The 17,733-nt window shown below is 54.2% G+C and overlaps 2 protein-coding genes across 6 annotated transcripts; one reads left to right on the top strand and one right to left on the bottom strand.

Annotated features, from left to right (window-relative positions):
- Positions 1 to 21: 21 nt before the first annotated feature.
- On the bottom strand, positions 22 to 6,543 carry FEM1B (fem-1 homolog B). The gene is made up of 2 exons (XM_040569778.1): positions 5,839 to 6,543; positions 22 to 3,100 (listed from the first exon to the last, which is right to left on the bottom strand). Exons 1-2 carry the CDS (start codon positions 6,084 to 6,086, stop codon positions 1,465 to 1,467), a joined length of 1,884 nt encoding a protein of 627 aa, XP_040425712.1. The 5' UTR covers positions 6,087 to 6,543; the 3' UTR covers positions 22 to 1,464.
- A 2,733-nt stretch (positions 6,544 to 9,276) lies between these two features.
- Positions 9,277 to 17,674, top strand: CLN6 (CLN6 transmembrane ER protein). Of its 5 annotated transcripts, none has more exons than XM_040569500.1 (8): positions 9,277 to 9,430; positions 10,542 to 10,734; positions 10,969 to 11,083; positions 11,786 to 11,884; positions 14,330 to 14,518; positions 14,629 to 14,684; positions 15,929 to 16,051; positions 17,307 to 17,674. In XM_040569500.1, exons 2-8 carry the CDS (start codon positions 10,565 to 10,567, stop codon positions 17,593 to 17,595), a joined length of 1,041 nt encoding a protein of 346 aa, XP_040425434.1. In that variant the 5' UTR covers positions 9,277 to 9,430; positions 10,542 to 10,564; the 3' UTR covers positions 17,596 to 17,674. The 5 variants fall into 5 exon arrangements, with proteins under 5 accessions (XP_040425434.1, XP_040425433.1, XP_040425428.1 ...); XM_040569494.1 differs by lacking the exon at positions 9,277 to 9,430 and adding an exon at positions 9,941 to 10,154 and having other exon boundaries at positions 10,638 to 10,734; XM_040569495.1 differs by lacking the exon at positions 9,277 to 9,430 and adding an exon at positions 10,269 to 10,365 and having other exon boundaries at positions 10,638 to 10,734.
- Positions 17,675 to 17,733: the final 59 nt, after the last annotated feature.

Below are 17,733 nucleotides of genomic sequence, written 5' to 3'. Positions count from 1 at the left end.
TTAGAGCTACAAACTAATTCCACATTCAATGTTTATTTATTTGTAATACAAATAGAAACGTGTGCCCAAATCTTGCCTTAAAGTTCTACCCGGATAGTTTAAAAAAAACCTACAGAACATTCTTTCATCTTCTGACAGTTAAAAAGCTGCATTTAAAATAAACAGAGTTCTCAGTAGCCTGTCAAAACAAGTGACATTTTACTGTTGGAGCATCTGCAACTTCTACCAAGGAGAAGTACTTTCTCAAGCAACAGTTTTAATATACAATCAGTTGCTTATCATAAAAGATCTTACGATAGGACAATTTTTTAAAAATCAGTTTTAATAGAGATTTCCATAATGAAAGGAGTAAAAATCACGAAAAATTCTCCAGTCCAATTTGGGGAGGCACAGACTCCACGCTTGTTGGAAAAACCAGCTTCAAGCAGTATCACGCTCCAGAGGAAGACTCTCTTTGGCGACAGACTACTCCATTAGGAAGATACAGCATTTGGAATCCAGAGTGCAGTTTTACATACTTTGAGTCAAAAAAAGGTGCGTGTTGATCATCGAAACAACAAAAACAAGTTAAAAGCATTTTGAAATGTTGGGACACACACAAACACAAATACCCTATAAAATTTCTAGGTATCCATGCATGTTCTTTATATATGAGGAACTTAGCTACGTAAAAAGAAACCATGGTTCTGGTTCGTTTAGATCAATGTGCAAGTTCATTTTTCAAAAGTTATTCAGTATTTACTGTAGCACTGTAAGCGAAGAGCTTGACGTTTCAACTCTTATTAGATGAATACACCATAGCTGAATTTAAATCTGTATTTCCTAACAGAGCATTCCTTACTTCTGTAGCTGCTGATAACTGCTGTTCGAAATTTAATTTAAAAATAAAAATAAAAATCAGATGTTACCAACATCTTCAGCATTAACTGAAAGGCATAAAAAGACGGTGAGGTATGAGAGCAACGGACTGCTCTGTATGTTGAGACTTCACTTTTAACTGCCGTGTAATTTCCATTTTTTTTTATCCTACCTCACTTCAAGGAGTTTTAAAATTTGCAAAGCTACTGCCTCAGTAGCAGCGTGACAAGGGCTTTCAGAAGTGCCTTTGTGTATAACTACTTAAAGCAATCTTCAGCAGAGATGTGTGTTTGAAACAAAACATTCTGCACCAGTTATATCGGGAATCTTTTCCTTTTGTTTATAAAAACAAGAGATAACAAAACAGTTATTATTTTTTTTTAATTAAAAGAAATGACCAAAACCTCCAACACCAGATTTGACTACAGGAAAATTGTGTGGCTTTTTTTTTCCCCGAGATCTGCATGAGAACTGAGGCTGCAGACTGAATCCAAAGGAACCAAAGTGACAGAAGAGAGAAACACAACTCCATGTACACACATATATTCTGTGGTCTGCAATGGATGTCGTCACGGGATAGCACCACCATGAAAGATCTTATGTAGCCTAGTGAAACTTGACAAATTCTTCCAGAGTTCTGGGGATCTGGTTTTGGTAGCTGATGTTATAGATCCGTACTGCTCGGGCAGCCAGGCACTTGAGACTCAGCTTCATTTGAGTTTTAAGGAGTATTTCAGACACCCCCGTTGTACTTTTATCCAGGGGAGTTTTCTTCTGCTTATTCGTCATGTCTGTGTGAGCACCAGCCTCCACCAGGCTAATGATGATGGAATGCAATGTCAAGAAGTCGCTGATGGGCCTGTGGTACTGGACGATGATGTGGAGCGGACTGTTTCCTTCGTTGTCCACAGCGTTCACGTCGGCACCACAATCCAGCAAGAGTTTTGTGACGAGCGCGTTCGGAAAGCTGCAGACGTCATTCGTGTGGAAGTCGTCCACGGGCGTGCTGGAATTGACGGCGTGATGCAGCAAGCTCGAGCCGTCCCGCGTCCTGGGATCGAGATGAATCAGGTTATAAATCTGCTTGTTGATCCGCGACTGATCCTCCTCGCTGCACTGGGTCTTGGTAGAGATGCAGACTAAGTAGAGGAAGGTAAAAATGTTGCATTCGTAGTTGTCCATGGCTGTGTGGATGTCGGCGTCCTGGGTGGTTTTGATCCGGGACATGCCCTGCTCTATTTCCAAGACGCTGCACCTCAGGACACTCTCGATGTCCTTGGCTTTAACGGGCTCGTTTAAGTGTATCATCTGAGAAAAGACCTGGGCAAACCTCAGGAGGTCCTTATGCGTGTTCCTGTTGCCTTTTTGCCTCAGATGCAAGGCATGGAGCCACAGCTTGATACACTGCTCAAACTCCATGTTGTCTGCATAAACAGCCCCCCGGTAAATAATGGGGTGAGACACATCGATATTGTCCGAGCCCAGAATTCTCTCCCGCACAATGAGGCCTTCCATGTGAAGGGCATCTCTGTCCTGCCTTATAGACTCTAATTCCTGAGGAGTTCTGCATTCAGTCCTGTTTCCATAGGCTTCGATTTGCGGAAGAACTTCTTTCTCGATGATGTTCTCGCTGTCCCTGTACCTCTCCAGCATCGCCAAATACAAGTAGTGGTACGTCTTCATGATGTCGTAGTTTTCTCTGTCGTTCGCGAACGAGGCGCCCAGCAGCTCCAGCGCCTCGATCCGGCTCCTCCGGTCGCAGTCAGCGTGAGCCAGCAGCAGCTCCACCACGTCTGCCTTGCAGCTCTCGGCGGCCACTTTCAGCGGGGTCATGCCGTGCCCGTTGACCATCATCGCCGCCTTCCACTTGACCAGCTCCCTCACGATCTCCAGGTGGCCGGCCTCGGCCGCGAAGTGCAAGGCCGTGGCGCCGCAGTGGGCTTTGGCGTTGGGGTCTGCGTGCTGCTCGAGGAGGTACCTCACCACGTCCGTGTGGCCTTTGTACGCCGCGATCATAAGGCAGGTGTTGTCGTACTTGTTGGCGATGCTGATGTTGGCGTTGTTTTCTACCAGGTACTTGACGATGTCCAGCCTGCCGTCGAAACACGCGGCCCTCAGGGGAGTCGAGTTGGTCACCGTGGTGTGGTTCACGTTGGCGCCGTGGCTCACCAGCAGCTTGACCACCTCGAAGTGTCCGGCCCCCGCTGCGCACCAGAGAGCTGTCGCTCCATCAATGACAAAGCTGAGAAGGGAAAGGCAGAAACAAGCAGTCAGAGGGCTGCTCTTTGAAAAAGAGCGAGGGATCTTTAAAAGAGAGCTGAGCACCGTGCCGCAGGCACGCACCTAGCCACCAGGAGGTATTTTACAGCTACCCTGTATCTAAAAGCGAGGGGACGTGGCGGATTAGCCAACGTGAAAGAACACGAGCCTTACCCAGCACAGGGAGCTCCTCAAGGAAGAAGCGATGGAAGCTGAAACTTCAAAGCAGCCCGGGGATTTAGCCACATCTTGCACTAGTACTTCCCGGGCTGCTTTGAAGATCCTACCTGCGAGCTCCAGCCCCCAGCCTAGGGAAAATTACCGCTTCTTTGATCCCCCGTGCCAGAAGCTGGCACGTTAGAGGAAAAGATAAAGCTGAACTTCACCTCTTGACAAAGAGACCCCGAACTCGGGCACGGGTAACAGCACAGCTGGGCAATACGCCGGCTGTGGCAGCGAGGCTGGCCTAAGGATTTCAAATCACTTCTCTGGGCCTCTACAGTTGCCACCCCTTCCGCTGTGCCGACACTTTTTGTTTGAGGGAGCACGCTGCAAAGCAGACCGGTGATCGGGTTAAGAATGCAGAACTCGAGGAATAAAGTAAAATTCACAAAAGCAGAAGCTACTCGAAGCCGGGCTGCTTCAGAGATCTGTTTTACATTACGGCCTCGCAGACAGCTTGCTGCTGGCTCTCGTGAACGTGGGGACAGCTAACTTCAGCAAAACCTCACAGCTTCTTGAGCTGTTTTCATTCCCAAGCGCAGGGCGTTGTGTAACTACACAGATAAGGCTGATGGCCTTTCCAGTCCCCCAGCCCTTTGAAGTAGCCCTTAAACGTAGAAGCAGGCGGTGCAGCTAATATACATTCAAGGCACATCCCAAAGCGCAGAGGAGGGACAAATATCTAATTTCCTTATGGCCAAAGAGTCACATTTTCCAAAATTAAAATATCACAAGACACCAACCCAATGTTAAGTTGAGCTGCAATTTTTATCATTTCCCAGAGCTCTCGCGTGGCTCCCCAGGAACAGCTGCCTGGCCGCCTGTAAGCCCAGCACCTCTAGACGACACTTCAGAGGCCATTTAAGAGCTCTGGCACGCAGAGACGGCTGTGTAACAAACGTGGCTACCTTTGTTCACAGTAAGAAGTTCCTTATTTTGCACAAATATAACCGCATCAACGTACTTTTGTATTAAAGCAGTAGTAAGTCAGGATCTAAGGCCTGCTAGCGAACACAAGGTAATTTATTGGTGTGCTGCAGGTCCAGTTACGAGTCAAAAGCCCGGAGCCCAACCAAGCAGGGTTTCTGTGCCACCTTATCACAAAAATGAAAATAATGCCAAGCATGAGCTGGGATCATGTGCTGCCTTTCTTCTCACCAGGCTGTGACTCCTACTGAGGCCAGGGAAGAGGTAATGGCACACTGCGCCCATTGTACCCCAAACAACACCTCCTTTAAGCTCTGTCAGGCAGAGGCTCCGGCAGGCAGATCGCCACCCCATCGATGCACAGCAGGCGAGAAAATTCAGCAGCAGAGGGGGTAACAGCTCTCCCTGTCTGCTCTGCCAACGCAGGCCCTTCCTTTATCTGACAGCAGGGCAGACACAACCCTAGGGAGCCTCAACCACTTTTTGCTTGTGAAAAGAGGGCTGGAAGAGGGAACAGAAAGACAGAAGGAAGCCAGTTCCTGCCCCCTCATTCAGCAAGCAAGAACCAAATCGGTCTTTCCCTGCGTTAGGTGGAGCTGTGCAGACACAGCTACAGCCCATAAAGCTGGAGCCAGATGAAAGATAGCGGGGGGGGGGCCCGGTGTGATCCCTCCCGGTATCTGATGGGAGCTCTGCACGCAGTCAGCTACTTGCAAAACCTGAAGCTGTTCAAAAGGCCAACAACGTACCTGTGGGCTTAGTCAGCCTTATTTTTAAGAATGACGTAGGGGCAAGTACTTGACGGGCGTTGTGGGTGATTTTAAAAACAAGAGAGGTAACGAAGGTCATGACAGCACAGTTCAGGAAGGTGTAAGTACAACAGCGTGCAGATTTGCAGATTTAACGTGAGGATGAGCAGCACTACTCCAAAAATCTAACAAAACAGTGACAATGCTGCTCAGTGACGTACCAAAAAGTACGCAGCAGGACTGCGAAGAGACTAAGAAATGTCTAGAAACAGGCTTTCTACAATGACCTGGCCGCATCTCCCCAAACCAAACCATTCAGAAGGCTCAGCAGCAGCGCCCGTGGCAGAGCAGTGCTCATTTCTCCTGCCTCTCGCCACCGCTGCACACCAGAGCTGGGGTTGGTGTTCGTACCAGTGTACCCAGCTCCCTGCGCAGCTCCTGCCCTAAAATGCCACATGTCACCTGGTCACCACCTTTCCCTCCTGGACACCACCTTCCCCTCCTGGTCGCCACCTTTCCCTCCCGGCTGCCACCTTCCCCTCCTGGTCACCACCTTCCCCTCCTGGTCACCACCTTCCCCTGCTGGCTATCCCCACAGTGAGGGTGGCGGTGAAGAACCGACGCCCCTCGTGCAGCTCGTGCCCTTCCCTGACCTGGATGCAGCCAAATCCTCACTTCGGGCGTACAGAGGCGCGCAGCACCACGCCACACGCGCCCCACCTGCGCGTGACATCACGGAAAAAAAACCCATTCGGGCACCCAGCCTCGACCGACGGGGCGAGGAGCTCCGCGTGCCATGGCGCGCCCAAGGCCATCCACCTACCCGTCGAAGCGCACCGTGCCGGTCTGCTGCGTCTGCACGCGGTAGTGCTCGAGGAGCAGGCGCACCACCTTGGCGTGGCCGTTGCGGGCGGCGATGATGAGGGGCGTGGAGCGCTGCCCGCCGTGCTGGCTGACGTAGCCCAGCAGGTACTTGATGTCGCTCTCGGAACGGTTCAGCAGCAGGGCGGCCAGGGTCAGCACTCGCCCCTCGCTCGCCGCTTTGTACACGTACCCGGCCAGCCCCTCCATCGCCGCCTCCTTCTCCTCCTTCTCCTTCTCCTCCGCCACCACCACCCCGGGCCCACCGCCCGCTGCCGACGGGCCGGCTCCTGGCTCGGGCTGCGGCTCCGTGCTGCCGAGGGGAACATGCGGCCCGTCCCCGGGCCCGGCCAGCCCCACGATGAGGGCTGGGAGCCAAGCGGGGACCGGACCCGGTGCCCGGCGCCCGCCGCCTCACCCGCGGCCCATCCCCAAGGCCGCTGCTGCCCACGGCGGGATTCGAACCCGCGGCCCCCGCCGCTGCTGCCCCCGAGGGGGGATTCGAACCCGCGACCCCCGCCCTAGCGGAGCCCGCCGGGGCCTCGAGAGCGGGGCCGCGGCCGCCGGGAGAAGGGGGCCCGGGGCTGGGGGGGGCACCGCTACGGGTCGCCGGCAGGGCCCCGCGGGGAGAGCGGCGGGCACGGGGCGTCCGCGGCCGCTCCGCCCCCGCCGCCGACTCCGGAAGCGAAAGCGGAAGGGCCGCGGCGTGCACGGGTTCTTCGCGGTCCCTCCCGGCAACGGGAGGCAGCGCACGGGCGTTCCAGGCGCCGCGTGGTCCTAGGGGGGCCGGGACCGTGCCCCCCCCCCCCCCCCAGCCCCGGCTCGCCCCAGCCCGGTGCTGCCCGGCCCGGGCACATCCCCAGCCCCGGGGCTGCCTCGCCCGGGGGTCTCCCGGGGGCCGCGGGGCTCCCCATGCCCTCCTCAGGCCTAGGCCCCGTACCTCAGGTCGGGTTCAGGCTGGATTTGTGGGGTTTTTGTGTGTGCGTGTGTTTATTTTTACAGAACGGGGCCAGCAGCTTTTATCCACCCACCTGTGGGCTGTGTGCGCCCAGCCTCAGAGCCTCACCCCCAGTTCCAAGTCCTTGCTGTGCAGCCCATCAACGGCGTGCCCCCGCCATTCCCCTCAGCACATCGTGGCCACCAAACCAGGACCCCCGGTAGCCCCCACTAGCAAACCAGGACCCCCGGCAGCCCCCGCCACCGAACTGGGACCCCCGGTAGCCCCCACCACTGAACCAGGCCCCCAGGCAGCCCCTGCCGCACCCCAAGGTGCCGCTGAGGGCACGTCGAGTAAAGCGATAGGCGACTCCCAGCCTGCGCCGCCGCCTGCCATTGTGCTGAAGGGGATACGGTGTCGGCTGTATTAATAGTTAATTTAAAGTCGTGCAACTAGAGCCTGGTGGAAAGTTTCGTGGCAGCTGGGCCCCCTGCATTATGCATGGCAGCGCTGGCCGGGCTGCGCTGCGGGCAATCGCCAAAATGAGCGCCGAGGGGGCGAGGGCGATGCCGGGCTGCAGGCGGTCAGCGCGGCGGTGTTCAGTCAACGGGGATCAGCTTCTGACAGGCACACGCGCCCCCGAGCTACAGCCTGACAAGCAGGGTTCACGCTAAGTGTAAGTGGAGCCTGTCTCCATTACCTCAATGATCTCCACTTTGCAGGCCTTTTTTTTTTTTTTTTTTCACCAACAAAAGCCACAGCTGCCCAAGCGCCGCTCGTTTTCCCCAGCGTACAAGAAGGTGCCTGTGATGAAGCACCGCCACTGTCCCTCGTGGGCAGCGTCCCTGAGCAGAGAGCCCAGCTCTGTGTTCTGCAGCCTCATCGACTTCAGCAGGAAACCCCTCGCTCCAAGCTCGTTGCGGTCAGGACCACAGTTTGTCAGCGTGGCACAGTTTGAAGTTGTTATTCCACAGTTACCCTCTCAACTACATGGACTTACACAGCCAAAGAAACAAAAATGTGAATGTTTCAGTGGAATTACTGCAGTGCAGCCAGCAAGGGGCTGATCCTGAGCGTGCGTGAGCCTAAGTCACTGTCACTGCCCTCGGCTATGCTTAGCCCTCAAATGTCAGTCACTGAAATACTTCCAGCCTCCTGCTCCGACTGCCAGCACAGTGAGCACTCTGCCGTCCCGACCTGGTCGCATTTATGTGGGCCAGGCACACAGCAGGGAGCGCAGCCCCAGCATCTCCAACTCGTCAGGGTTTTTTGTCTGTCTGCCTCACGGCCGTGGTGCGGGCAGGCAGCTCACCTCACATCTACGGATTCGCTCGTGGCGGTCGGCCAAAGCTGTGGCAGAGCCACGCTCTGCTCCCTGACCATCCGATTAAACCTCGCGCTTACAATAACACACTGATTGCATGAGGCAGTCTGCATTTTCCACTCTGTCAGCCTCTTCCCACTTTCCAATCTGATTTTTTTGGTCAGATGAGGACTCGCAGCAAGGCATGTGGAGGTACCTCAGGGCCAGTACTTTTTGCTTCTTTATCTGAGGAGCCCTTAAAGAGTTAAATGTTGTCCTTCTCCCCTTCCTCTACTTTAAAAATAGCTTTAGATAGATAATCTGAGTGTGCTTTGGACACGGAAGGCAAGTAAGCTGCCCGGATTTTCCCTATGGAATACAGGGACAGAACGCCGAGGGGAAGGCCGTGGGCCCAGCGGATTCCCCGTGCACTGCCCCTCCAGTAAGCTGGGATCACAACTCCTCTTCGACACCGCTGCAGCTCCTTTCTGTGCCCATCCTGCCCCGGGTGGTGTGGGTCTCTTCGGTCCACCGGGTGTAGGTGAAAGCTGGAGCAAACGCCGTGGGAGCGTTGCAAATTATTGTGCTTGGATCCAGGAAATAACAGCACTTGGGGCTTTTCCTCCTCACAGCCCTTCCCCAGCACAAGGCTGCCCAGCAGGAAGAGGCAGCAGGGCGGCACTGGGCCCACAAAGCGATACCCAGCCAGGCTGCTCCCCGTTTTGGGGCTGAACCACGAGATTTCGGCCCCGGCGCTGATCCTTTGGGGCAGCCCTGCGTGCAAACGCAGCGGCTGGCTGCTTCCCAGGACAACTGCAACTGCGCCTGCTTGGTGCTTACGGTAACAGCCGTAATAAAAATAATAAAAATACAGGAATAGAATAATAAAAAATTACAGGCATAGAACTAAAAATAATAAAATTACAGGAACAGAACTAAAAATAATAAAAACACAAATAACGAAAAATAAAATAATGAAAACAAAGTAATGAAAAAATAAAACATTAACACCCCCCCACCCCCAAAATCAATTGCAGGACCCCTAATTAATTACAGGAGCAGTAACGAAGCCCCTAAGGGCCTCGCGGGGCCCCGCCGGGTTCCCCACCCCTGCCGCCCCCCTCCCCGGGCCGCGCAGCCGCCGCCCGCCCCCGGCGCCGAGGCGGGGCCCGGGCGGAGCCGAGCCGAGCCGAGGCGAGCCGGGCCGGGCCGGGCCGGGCTCCCCGGGCTCATGCAGGGCTCGGCGCGGCGGAGGCCGTTCCCGGCGGCGGCCCCGGGCTCCCCGCAGCCCCCAGGGCCGCTCTACCCGGGCAGGTGAGCGGCGGGGACGGGACCGGGACCGGGACCGGGACGGTTTTAGGGCGGGGATGAGGACGGCGATGGGGACAGGGACTGGGATGCGGGACGCCCCCCCCGCAATACCCGGGGAGCAGCCGCCCCCCGGAGCCCCAGCCTCGTCCCGCACCCTCCGGGACCCCCCAGCATCACCCGGAGCCTCCCCCCGCAGCGTGCCCTGGCTCCGTTCGGGTACCCGAGCCCCATCCAGCTGCCTCTGGGTTATCCTGAACCCCCCCCCAGGACCCCCCGCTGTCGTCCTGAGCCACCCCCCGCATCACCCTGACCCCACACCCGGGTTAGGGTACCCCAGCTCCATGCACCTCCCCCCTGCACCCCAACCCGGGTTAGGGTACCCCATCTCCCCCCTGCACCCGGCCGTCCTGACTCCCCTGGGATCATTATAGGCCCCCCCTCGGATACCCCAGCCCCATCCAGCCCCCCTGTCCCAGCTCACCCTGTGCTCCCCGGGCTCTTGTCCCAGGTCCTGCCACCTTGTCCGCGATGCTGCAGCGGTCCAGGGTATCCCACGTGTTTGGGGGGTCCCCAGCCTCGTGCAGGCTCAGCCCCAGCTTGTCGAGGGAACCCCGACTTCTCAGGGCTTCGACAGCTTCTCCCCAGGAACCCCAGCTCTCAGGGGCTGTCCTGGCTCACCCAGGACATCGAGGCTTGTGCGGGGCACCACCACCCTGCCCAACCCTTGGTGAGGACCGTGGGCTCTCATAGCTCAGCTAGGGGCTGGCCAGCACCGCTCCGGTCTCAGCACCAGGGAAGAGCCGAGGTAAAGCGGCTGCTTTCCTGCAGGGAGCTGGAGGGCTGGGGGGGCTGCTCGATGGAAAGACTTCATTTGGGTTGGACCAGGCCCTGCTCTGCAGAGGTAGAGGACAGAACGATCTTCAGAGAGGAGGATGAAGGTGACAGCGCATCCAGAGCATCCCCGGGCTCGAGCACCACCGGGCGCGGATACTTTTTTAGCGTTCGGCAGAAGCGCCCTGGGAGTTTAATGTTGCTTTGTCATGCAAAAGTTAAAAATAGGTGCACTTAATTCAGCACTTAAGCTTTTCATGCTGCCTTTATGCTCCCTTCTCAGCCGGGGAGAGCCTTCATACAGGGATGGGCCAGTTTTTACTCGTGATGCTTTGTCTCCTCCTCTCTTTGGAGCCTCAACTTCGTAAGTGTGCCGCAGATCTCCAAACATCTGCCAGGACAGCGCAGGTTTTGGGTGGGGACGCAGACCTGGAGCCTCCTCCCTGCCTCCTCAGGGACCTGTTGCCTGACCCCAGGTATTTGGGCTGTTTCCCCATCCCTTATCTGCTGCACGTCCGCAGCAGGCGGTGGCATTGCTGCTGCACAGAGCCAGCAGGGCTCTGATACACCCGAACAGCTCACCCAGAACACTAACTCTTGAGAAAAATGTTGAGGAGGGGGAGAAATAATCTTAGTGGTGCAAAACTGGAGCGATTCCCAGCCAGAAAGCGACGGTGCTGGGCTGATACCGTGACTTCTGTCCCCTCCAGGCATGGAGCTGTCAAGACCGAGGACAACTTCAAGAGCTCCCAGTTTCACCTCGATCTCTGGTTCTACTTCACGCTGCAGAACTGGGTGCTGGACTTCGGCCGTCCCATTGCTATGGTGAGCGTGGCGAGGGCAGGCCCGCTGCTTTGCTGGCCTCGCACTCATTTGGGGTGGCGGACTGGGGTGGCCCAGAACTTCCCCTGCGGAGCCCTGAGCTCTTTTCCGCACCCAAGGGACACCCTCGAGGAGCTGTCCTTGAAATGAGGACCACCACAAGGTCTTCATGTAGCTGTAAGCAAGTGTAGGGTTCCAGTCACAGGGAAGGTATCTGGGAAATGCGGTTCTGCACCGCCTGTCCCCCAAATTTACATTTTTGTAATATAAATGTTACCTGGAGAGGTTTCTGCTGCTCTTCCCTGTGCCTGGACACCCTGAGCCTGGGCTCCTGCTATCCGGCTAGCGTGGGGCAGGACAAAAGTGGTTTCTGCCCTCAGAAATGTGATGTTTTGTTTTTTCCTGCTGACACCTGAACGTGACAGCACGTTAGCAGAGATCCGCTGCTGTCGGATTCCCTGGTGCTTTCTCACTCGCTGGGCCACACAACGTCACGGCCTCGGCTTTTGGCAGCGCTGCAGGAGCGAGGGGCAGAGGTTTAAAGCCAGAGCAAAGGTCTTCTCCTTCCCTGTCCTGTAGCTGGTTACGGGGCTGCAGGTGCTTCGAAAGCAAAGCACGGGGCTGCAGGTGCTTCGAAAGCAAAGCACGGTAGCTGCGAGCTGGGTCACGGGGATGTCCTGATGTGCCTTTTTCCCCTCTCCTCAGATAATCCTGCCTTTGGAGTGGTTTCCTCTAAACAAACCGAGTGCTGGAGATTATTTTCACATGGCTTACAACGTTATCACACCATTTCTTCTGCTAAAGGTAAACCTCAAGGCTTAGGTGTTAATTTTTTTTTTTAAATGTCACTAGTTGTAAAAGCAGGGCAAGTAACACTGTTTTGTAAAGGCTAGGAGTTCTTTAGGAACTTATTGAACAAAGGAGAAGTTACTCACACACTCCTGCAAGTGAGCTGGTCCTGCTGTGCACTCGAGGTTTTCTACTCCAGGAAGAATTTATGATGCCAGCTGTTAAGGACTGAGGCAGTGCCCATTTTAATGCAGCTCATGGACCATCTCCCCACCTCTCTGCATGCTGGAAAAAACATTCTTAAGAATCTTCCATCAGCCAGCCGTAGGCCACAGATGAGACAAATCACGTAGTCTCCTACTTCTGTGCGGTTTGTTGACGATGAAGCAGTAGGAGACCGGGCTGGCTGCTCTGCCTGTGTTTTGCGGACTGGAACAAACCTGGTCAGACTGGGCTCTGCACGTTACCCTTGCAGCTCAGCCTCCTGCCTTTGAGAGCAGCACAGATTCGAGGAGAAGGCTGTAGAAACTCCAGCCCAGCAGAAAGCCTTTCGCTCGTTACTTGTGTTGCCTGAATGTACAAAGCAAGGCGCTTTGCTCGGGAACTCCACGTTCAGGAGAATTCAGAGCCCTTCACCCTGGCTGACCTAACGTGTGTCTGTAAGATGACGTGCATCCACAACTTAAAGACCTTCTCAGACAGCCGGAGCTGTAGTAGATTTTCTAAATTGTTCAGTACTTAATTACACTTGCTCTTTGACATTAGAATTGTATCTTTAGCGTGACTTTATCTAGCTTCATCTGCCAGCCACCGGATCGTGCAGACCGTTTATGAGGTTAAAGACTCTTGTATCATTAGAAATCTTTTCATATTAAATACTCAGCAGCCAGAAGATAGGAGAAAGCAATTATAAATGTATTTTAACCTTCATTAGCTAGAAAGTAAATTATGCCCCAAGATGTAAATGCTTCTCTCTCTCTCCTGAGTCTGCCTGGGAGGTTTTAAACACCACTGTGGCCAGAAAGGAATATTCAGTACCTGGTCCTCTGGGGGAACCTAATGCTATGAAACTTGGTCAGACCTGTCCTAGCCTGACACAGCTGATTTCTGCAGGCTCAGTACTTGTCAGGTTAAAACCTGCTGCCTTTGGTGCATTTCTGTTACCTGCCGTCCCCCTGAAGGACACCTCCAGGCTTCTCCCTCCAGCAGAGGAGAGCTTCCCTGAGCCTTTTGTTCTCCTCCCCTCTCTCTGAATCCTCTGACGTTCCTACAGCAGTTACAGAGAAAGGGAAAGCTAAGCCTCAAAATTAAATACGAATAAGGAGCTTTCCCGTGTTTATGCAGACGAAGGGCTGCAAAGCTGCTTTGGCAGCACGGGGAGGCAGAGGATGCCCCAGCAGATGCTCGGAGGGGCTGGGTCCCAAAGGCTGAAGCACCTTAGCGATGTAGTTTGAGACCTTCCCCGCTTTGCAAGCTGAGCAGGGAGCTCCGTGCAGGTTAAGCCACCCTTGTTTCTCTTCCCCAGCCGGGCTTGCAGGATCTTGCCGCAGGCTCACTGGGCTCCACGTCAGCCTCACGTGCCTGCCTCCACCCAGACCCGAGCAGACCACAAGATGGGACAGGGAGAGCTCGTCGTTAAATCCGACGCTGGTATTCCCAGGGGTGCCTCACCCACAGGCCTGGTTTGTCAGCAGGCAGATTTTTCTTACGTAGCAGATTGGTTTAAGCCTCCTCTTTAGAGCCAAACACACGGGGCGGGTTGAGTCAAATTCCATTAGGAAGAAAAAACAAAAAAAAACCACCACCAACTCACCAAGAGGCCTCTGAAAGTGATCCAGCAGAGAAGTACAAAGGAACAAGTGTCTGTGCCGAGCGCACTGGGAGTGCTGCTGGAGGTTCTGCTCACCACTGGAGGGCACAGGGAGGCTTTCAAAGAGGAAAGGAGCTATAGAAAGCAGCTGCCTTTTTGTTTCTAATTAATCATGGTTTGATCACATCTGGTGGCTGAGCTGCTTTGAGTGCTGCATTAGAAGTGCCGGAACACTGCTGCAGCCTAAGCCTTGGCTCAGGTGAGGGTGCTGCTTTGCAGAAAGCTTCAACAAGGCCAAAAATGTGGTTTGTTTGTTGCAAAAAGGAAGAGGAGTGTGTACTAGAAACTGAAAAACCACCCAGGCTAGCAGAAACACGTCTGAGATGTTTGTAGGGGAAGCAGCTGCGGTCAGGGAAGTGCATTCCTTTGGGGTCGGTCACACTGATCTGCCTGGGGTGGACAAATCCAGGCAGGGTGCCGGCAGCAGCTCACCTCTGCTATGACAGTGCAACCTTCGGCTCTCTGCAGGTCTCTGCAGGGCTTAAGGTGACGTTTTCAAGCCCTTGTAAAGTGGGAGAGGGCAGAGTTTGTCACAGCATCACCCACCTCTGCTCGTGCCTCCTGACTGTTCACCATCTCCGCGGTTTCAGCTCATCGAACGCTCCCCTAAGACCTTGCCACGCTCCATGGTGTACGTCAGCATCATCATGTTCGTCATGGGAGCAAGCATCCACCTGGTTGGGGACTCCGTAAACCATCGCCTGATTTTCAGCGGCTACCAGCACCATCTGTCTGTAAGGGAGAACCCAATCATCAAGAACCTGAAGCCAGAGACACTGGTAAAAAGGACGTTTTATGCAAGCACTTAAAGCAAATATTAATTGCGTGTTCTCGTTTCGTAGTGCTCTGTTTCCCTTAGCCCTTTTAAATCTGTTTCATTGCATTGCAGATTGATTCCTTTGAGCTGCTGTACTACTACGACGAATATTTAGGTCACTCGATGTGGTAAGCAATTTCCAGCGTATCTGGTGGCCCCAGAACAATGCGAGGAAAGGCAGGCCAGGGCTCTTTGTAGGTTAATACGTAAAAAATAAAGCACAGCTGATGAGAGCCGGCTAGGGATAATATTCTCACAGCTAGTGTAATTACAGTGGCTCTCTCCCTTGGAAAATTGCCCATTCCTGCTAGGTTTTTTTTTCTGTCCCTGTCATTCTCACTGATGTTTTGAGGATGTGCAGCTTGTTTGACAGCTGTAGGGAGCAGCAGGAGCAGCTCTGCTCTTCTCTTCCCTCAGCCACCTTTCCCAGGCCAGCTACAGTGCCAGGCTGAGGCTGCTGAAGACTCATTGAGGGTTTTGCTCCTCTCGAGGTTGACTCTGAAACAGCCTGATTTCACCCGGTCTCACTAGCCCTGTGCTTATTCTCTGCCTTCACCACGCATCCATTTGGTGACCCTGCGGCCAGAGGGCAGGCGCCCTTGTGTCTGCAGTGGCAGAGGCTGCTTGGCCACACTGCTCCCATGGTAATTCAGGGACTGATTTCACCACCGCAGCAGCAATACTGCCCCAGGCTGGTCCTAGAAGCACCGTGGGCCTGCTCCTGTGTGACCGTGTGCTGCCTGTGTCCCTGTTGGAACACACCTCACCCCCAGTGCGAGCACACCCCACACTCAAGCAGCATGAAGTGCGGACACGTCCCCTGCCCTGGGTGTGCTGCAGATCTGCAGCCCCAGAGCTCTGTCCTTTATCTGCTGCCGGGTCATCCTTACATGTCCCAGGGAGGGGACAGGGAGATCTCGCCCCTTTTCAGGTTGGTTTGCTGTTCCTCAGGCAGCGTGAAGCAAATCCCAAAATTAAAAACGAAACTTTTAGTTTGTTCAGATCCTGGTCCGCATCCTGCTTGCCTGCCGTTCAGCTTTTAGCACATCACAGCTCACCCCACTGCCCTCACGCAGCCTTCTGAGCCTGCGAGGGCAACAACCACAAGTGTTGGGCTGAGCACCTGAGCCCAGCGTTTGACCTAATCAGCAAATTCTGGCCTTGCCCATGAGGGCCCCACAAGTCTCATTATCTTCAGCAGCCCCACACCAGGCTGTTTTCAGCAATTTGACAGCAGTTTTCAGCAGCTGTGACGCTGGTTGCACCTTCACAGCCACCACGGTACAGGAGGGGGGGTAAACCAGGGCTTGGTGCACCGCGGTGCCGCTTTGCGGGGTCACACCACCCACGGGAGCTCTGTCTCTGCTCACAGGTACATCCCTTTCTTTCTGATACTGTTCATATATTTCACCGGCTGCTTCACTCCTGTTGAAGATGAGAGCAGGATGCCAGTGGCTGCCTTGCTTCTGATGGGGCCGAGCAGCCTTTATTACTGGTAAGTGACTTTTGTCCTCTCAGGGAGGTGCGGGATGAAGGGAACAGCACAGGAGGCTCTGCAGCGTGCAGCAGGAGCTCTCCCTTCCCCAGAGCAGAAGTTGCTGCAGTTTCTCCTATGCAAGTCTGGAAAATGAAATCTCATTTAAATGGGCAGCCTCTTCAGCCTTTACCAGCTGGGACAGTTTCAGCACAGTGTGTCCTTTTCCCTGCTTGGGGGTGTTTCCTCAACCACGCTGTCATTCCCCCGTTGAGTTCTGGGCACCGGTTGTCCCAGCCCCACCTGCTCAGTGCTCCGTGGTTCTCCTGCTCCTCCACCTCTGTCTCAGGAAGCCTGGCACAGAGTGACATTGCTGGAGTCCAGGCTTTCAGCCTCTGCTTGCTGTCTGCCCCCTCTTCAAAGCTGGTCGCTGCATAGGTAGACGGATCCTGGATGATTTTGGGGTGGTCACCTGGTGCCCACAGCGCATCCACCTGGTCTCAGGCCAGTTGTGGTAACGGGGGTGCTCTCACCAGTGGTGCAGAGATTTTACGTAGAGCCCAGGCTGCCTGCGTGATGCTCTTACGCTGCCTCCGTGGCTTGCCCTGCGGGTCCAAATAGCCTTTTGAGAGAGGTCTTATTTATTTCTCATTTTCAGTAGCCTCATCTTCCCAAACTGTTTCCCTGATGGCAGCCAAACAACTTTCCATTCATCTTCAGAGATGATGCTCTCTCTTGCCCATGGCTTTGCTCCCCTGCTGAGACTGTTCTTATACAGTAAATTAATTTTTGATAGTCAAAATCATCAGGATGATTTGGTCAGTTCCCAGTTACCCCACTGCACTTCCTTTAAATACATCAGCGTGAGTCTCTGCAATTCGTGTGCTAGCGATTTAAGACCCGTTGAGTTCAATTCCTCCTTCCTCCTGGCAGCCCAGCAGCTTCTCAGCCAGGTCTCTGCAAGGTGGCACCCCTTTGCTAACTCCACCTGCCCCTCCATCCACGTGGGCTCTCCCAGGAGCTGTCACCCCAAACATCTGGTTTCTACTGCTCCCAATGAGTTTGCTGCCTCTCTCCCAATTCCTGCTTTAATGAAGGAAAAATGTTTAGGGTACTTGCTGTTAGGAGCTCTTACTATCACTACAAACAGTCCGGACGACTACTCGTGGAAAATGTGAATTTTAGGGCTGCCCCACGGCAGCAGCGCAGCTCGGCTCACCTGGCTGCAGAGCCCAGCTCCTCACGAAGAGCACTAACGGGTGCTTTTGCTTTGCAGGTATCTCGTGACAGAGGGGCAGATCTTCATCCTCTACATTTTCACTTTCTTTGCCATGATGGCTTTGGTGATGCACCAGAAACGCAAAGGACTCGTCCTGGACAGCAATGGGCTTTTCCTCTTCTACTCGTTCATCATAACGCTGGTCCTCATTGCTGTCTGGGTGATTTGGCTGTGGAACGACAAAATCCTCAGGAAGAAGTACCCTGGCGTGATCTATATCCCCGAGCCATGGGCTTTTTACACCCTGCACATGAACAACCTCCACGCAGGAAAGGAAAGTTTATAAGTTTTGATATTTCTGAGTGATTCAAAGAAAAAAAAAATAGTTTTTCTAATGTAGAGTTATTTCAAATAAATTCCTTGACTGACGTAGGTGCAAGGCATGTCCTGTGTTACCCAGACCCAGCTAAGGAGGGGAGGTTTT

Source organism: Cygnus olor, chromosome 11 (assembly GCF_009769625.2).
Source record: "Cygnus olor isolate bCygOlo1 chromosome 11, bCygOlo1.pri.v2, whole genome shotgun sequence".
Taxonomy (NCBI): Eukaryota; Metazoa; Chordata; class Aves; order Anseriformes; family Anatidae; genus Cygnus; species Cygnus olor.
The sequence above is the reverse complement of the archived record's forward strand: the minus strand, read 5'-3'. Positions and strand labels throughout refer to the sequence as shown.

Bases quoted from the DNA above. Each gene is read 5' to 3' on its own strand.
- FEM1B (XM_040569778.1), bottom strand. From the start codon at position 6,086: ATGGAGGGGCTGGCCGGGTACGTGTACAAAGCGGCGAGCGAGGGGCGA. The intron at 3,101-5,838 runs GTAGGTGGATGG...TTCCCTTCTCAG, and splicing joins GGCACGGTGCGCTTCGACGG to CTTTGTCATTGATGGAGCGA.
- CLN6 (XM_040569494.1), top strand. From the start codon at position 9,956: ATGCTGCAGCGGTCCAGGGTATCCCACGTGTTTGGGGGGTCCCCAGCC. The intron at 11,885-14,329 runs GTAAACCTCAAG...CCGCGGTTTCAG, and splicing joins CACCATTTCTTCTGCTAAAG to CTCATCGAACGCTCCCCTAA. The intron at 14,685-15,928 runs GTAAGCAATTTC...CTCTGCTCACAG, and splicing joins TATTTAGGTCACTCGATGTG to GTACATCCCTTTCTTTCTGA.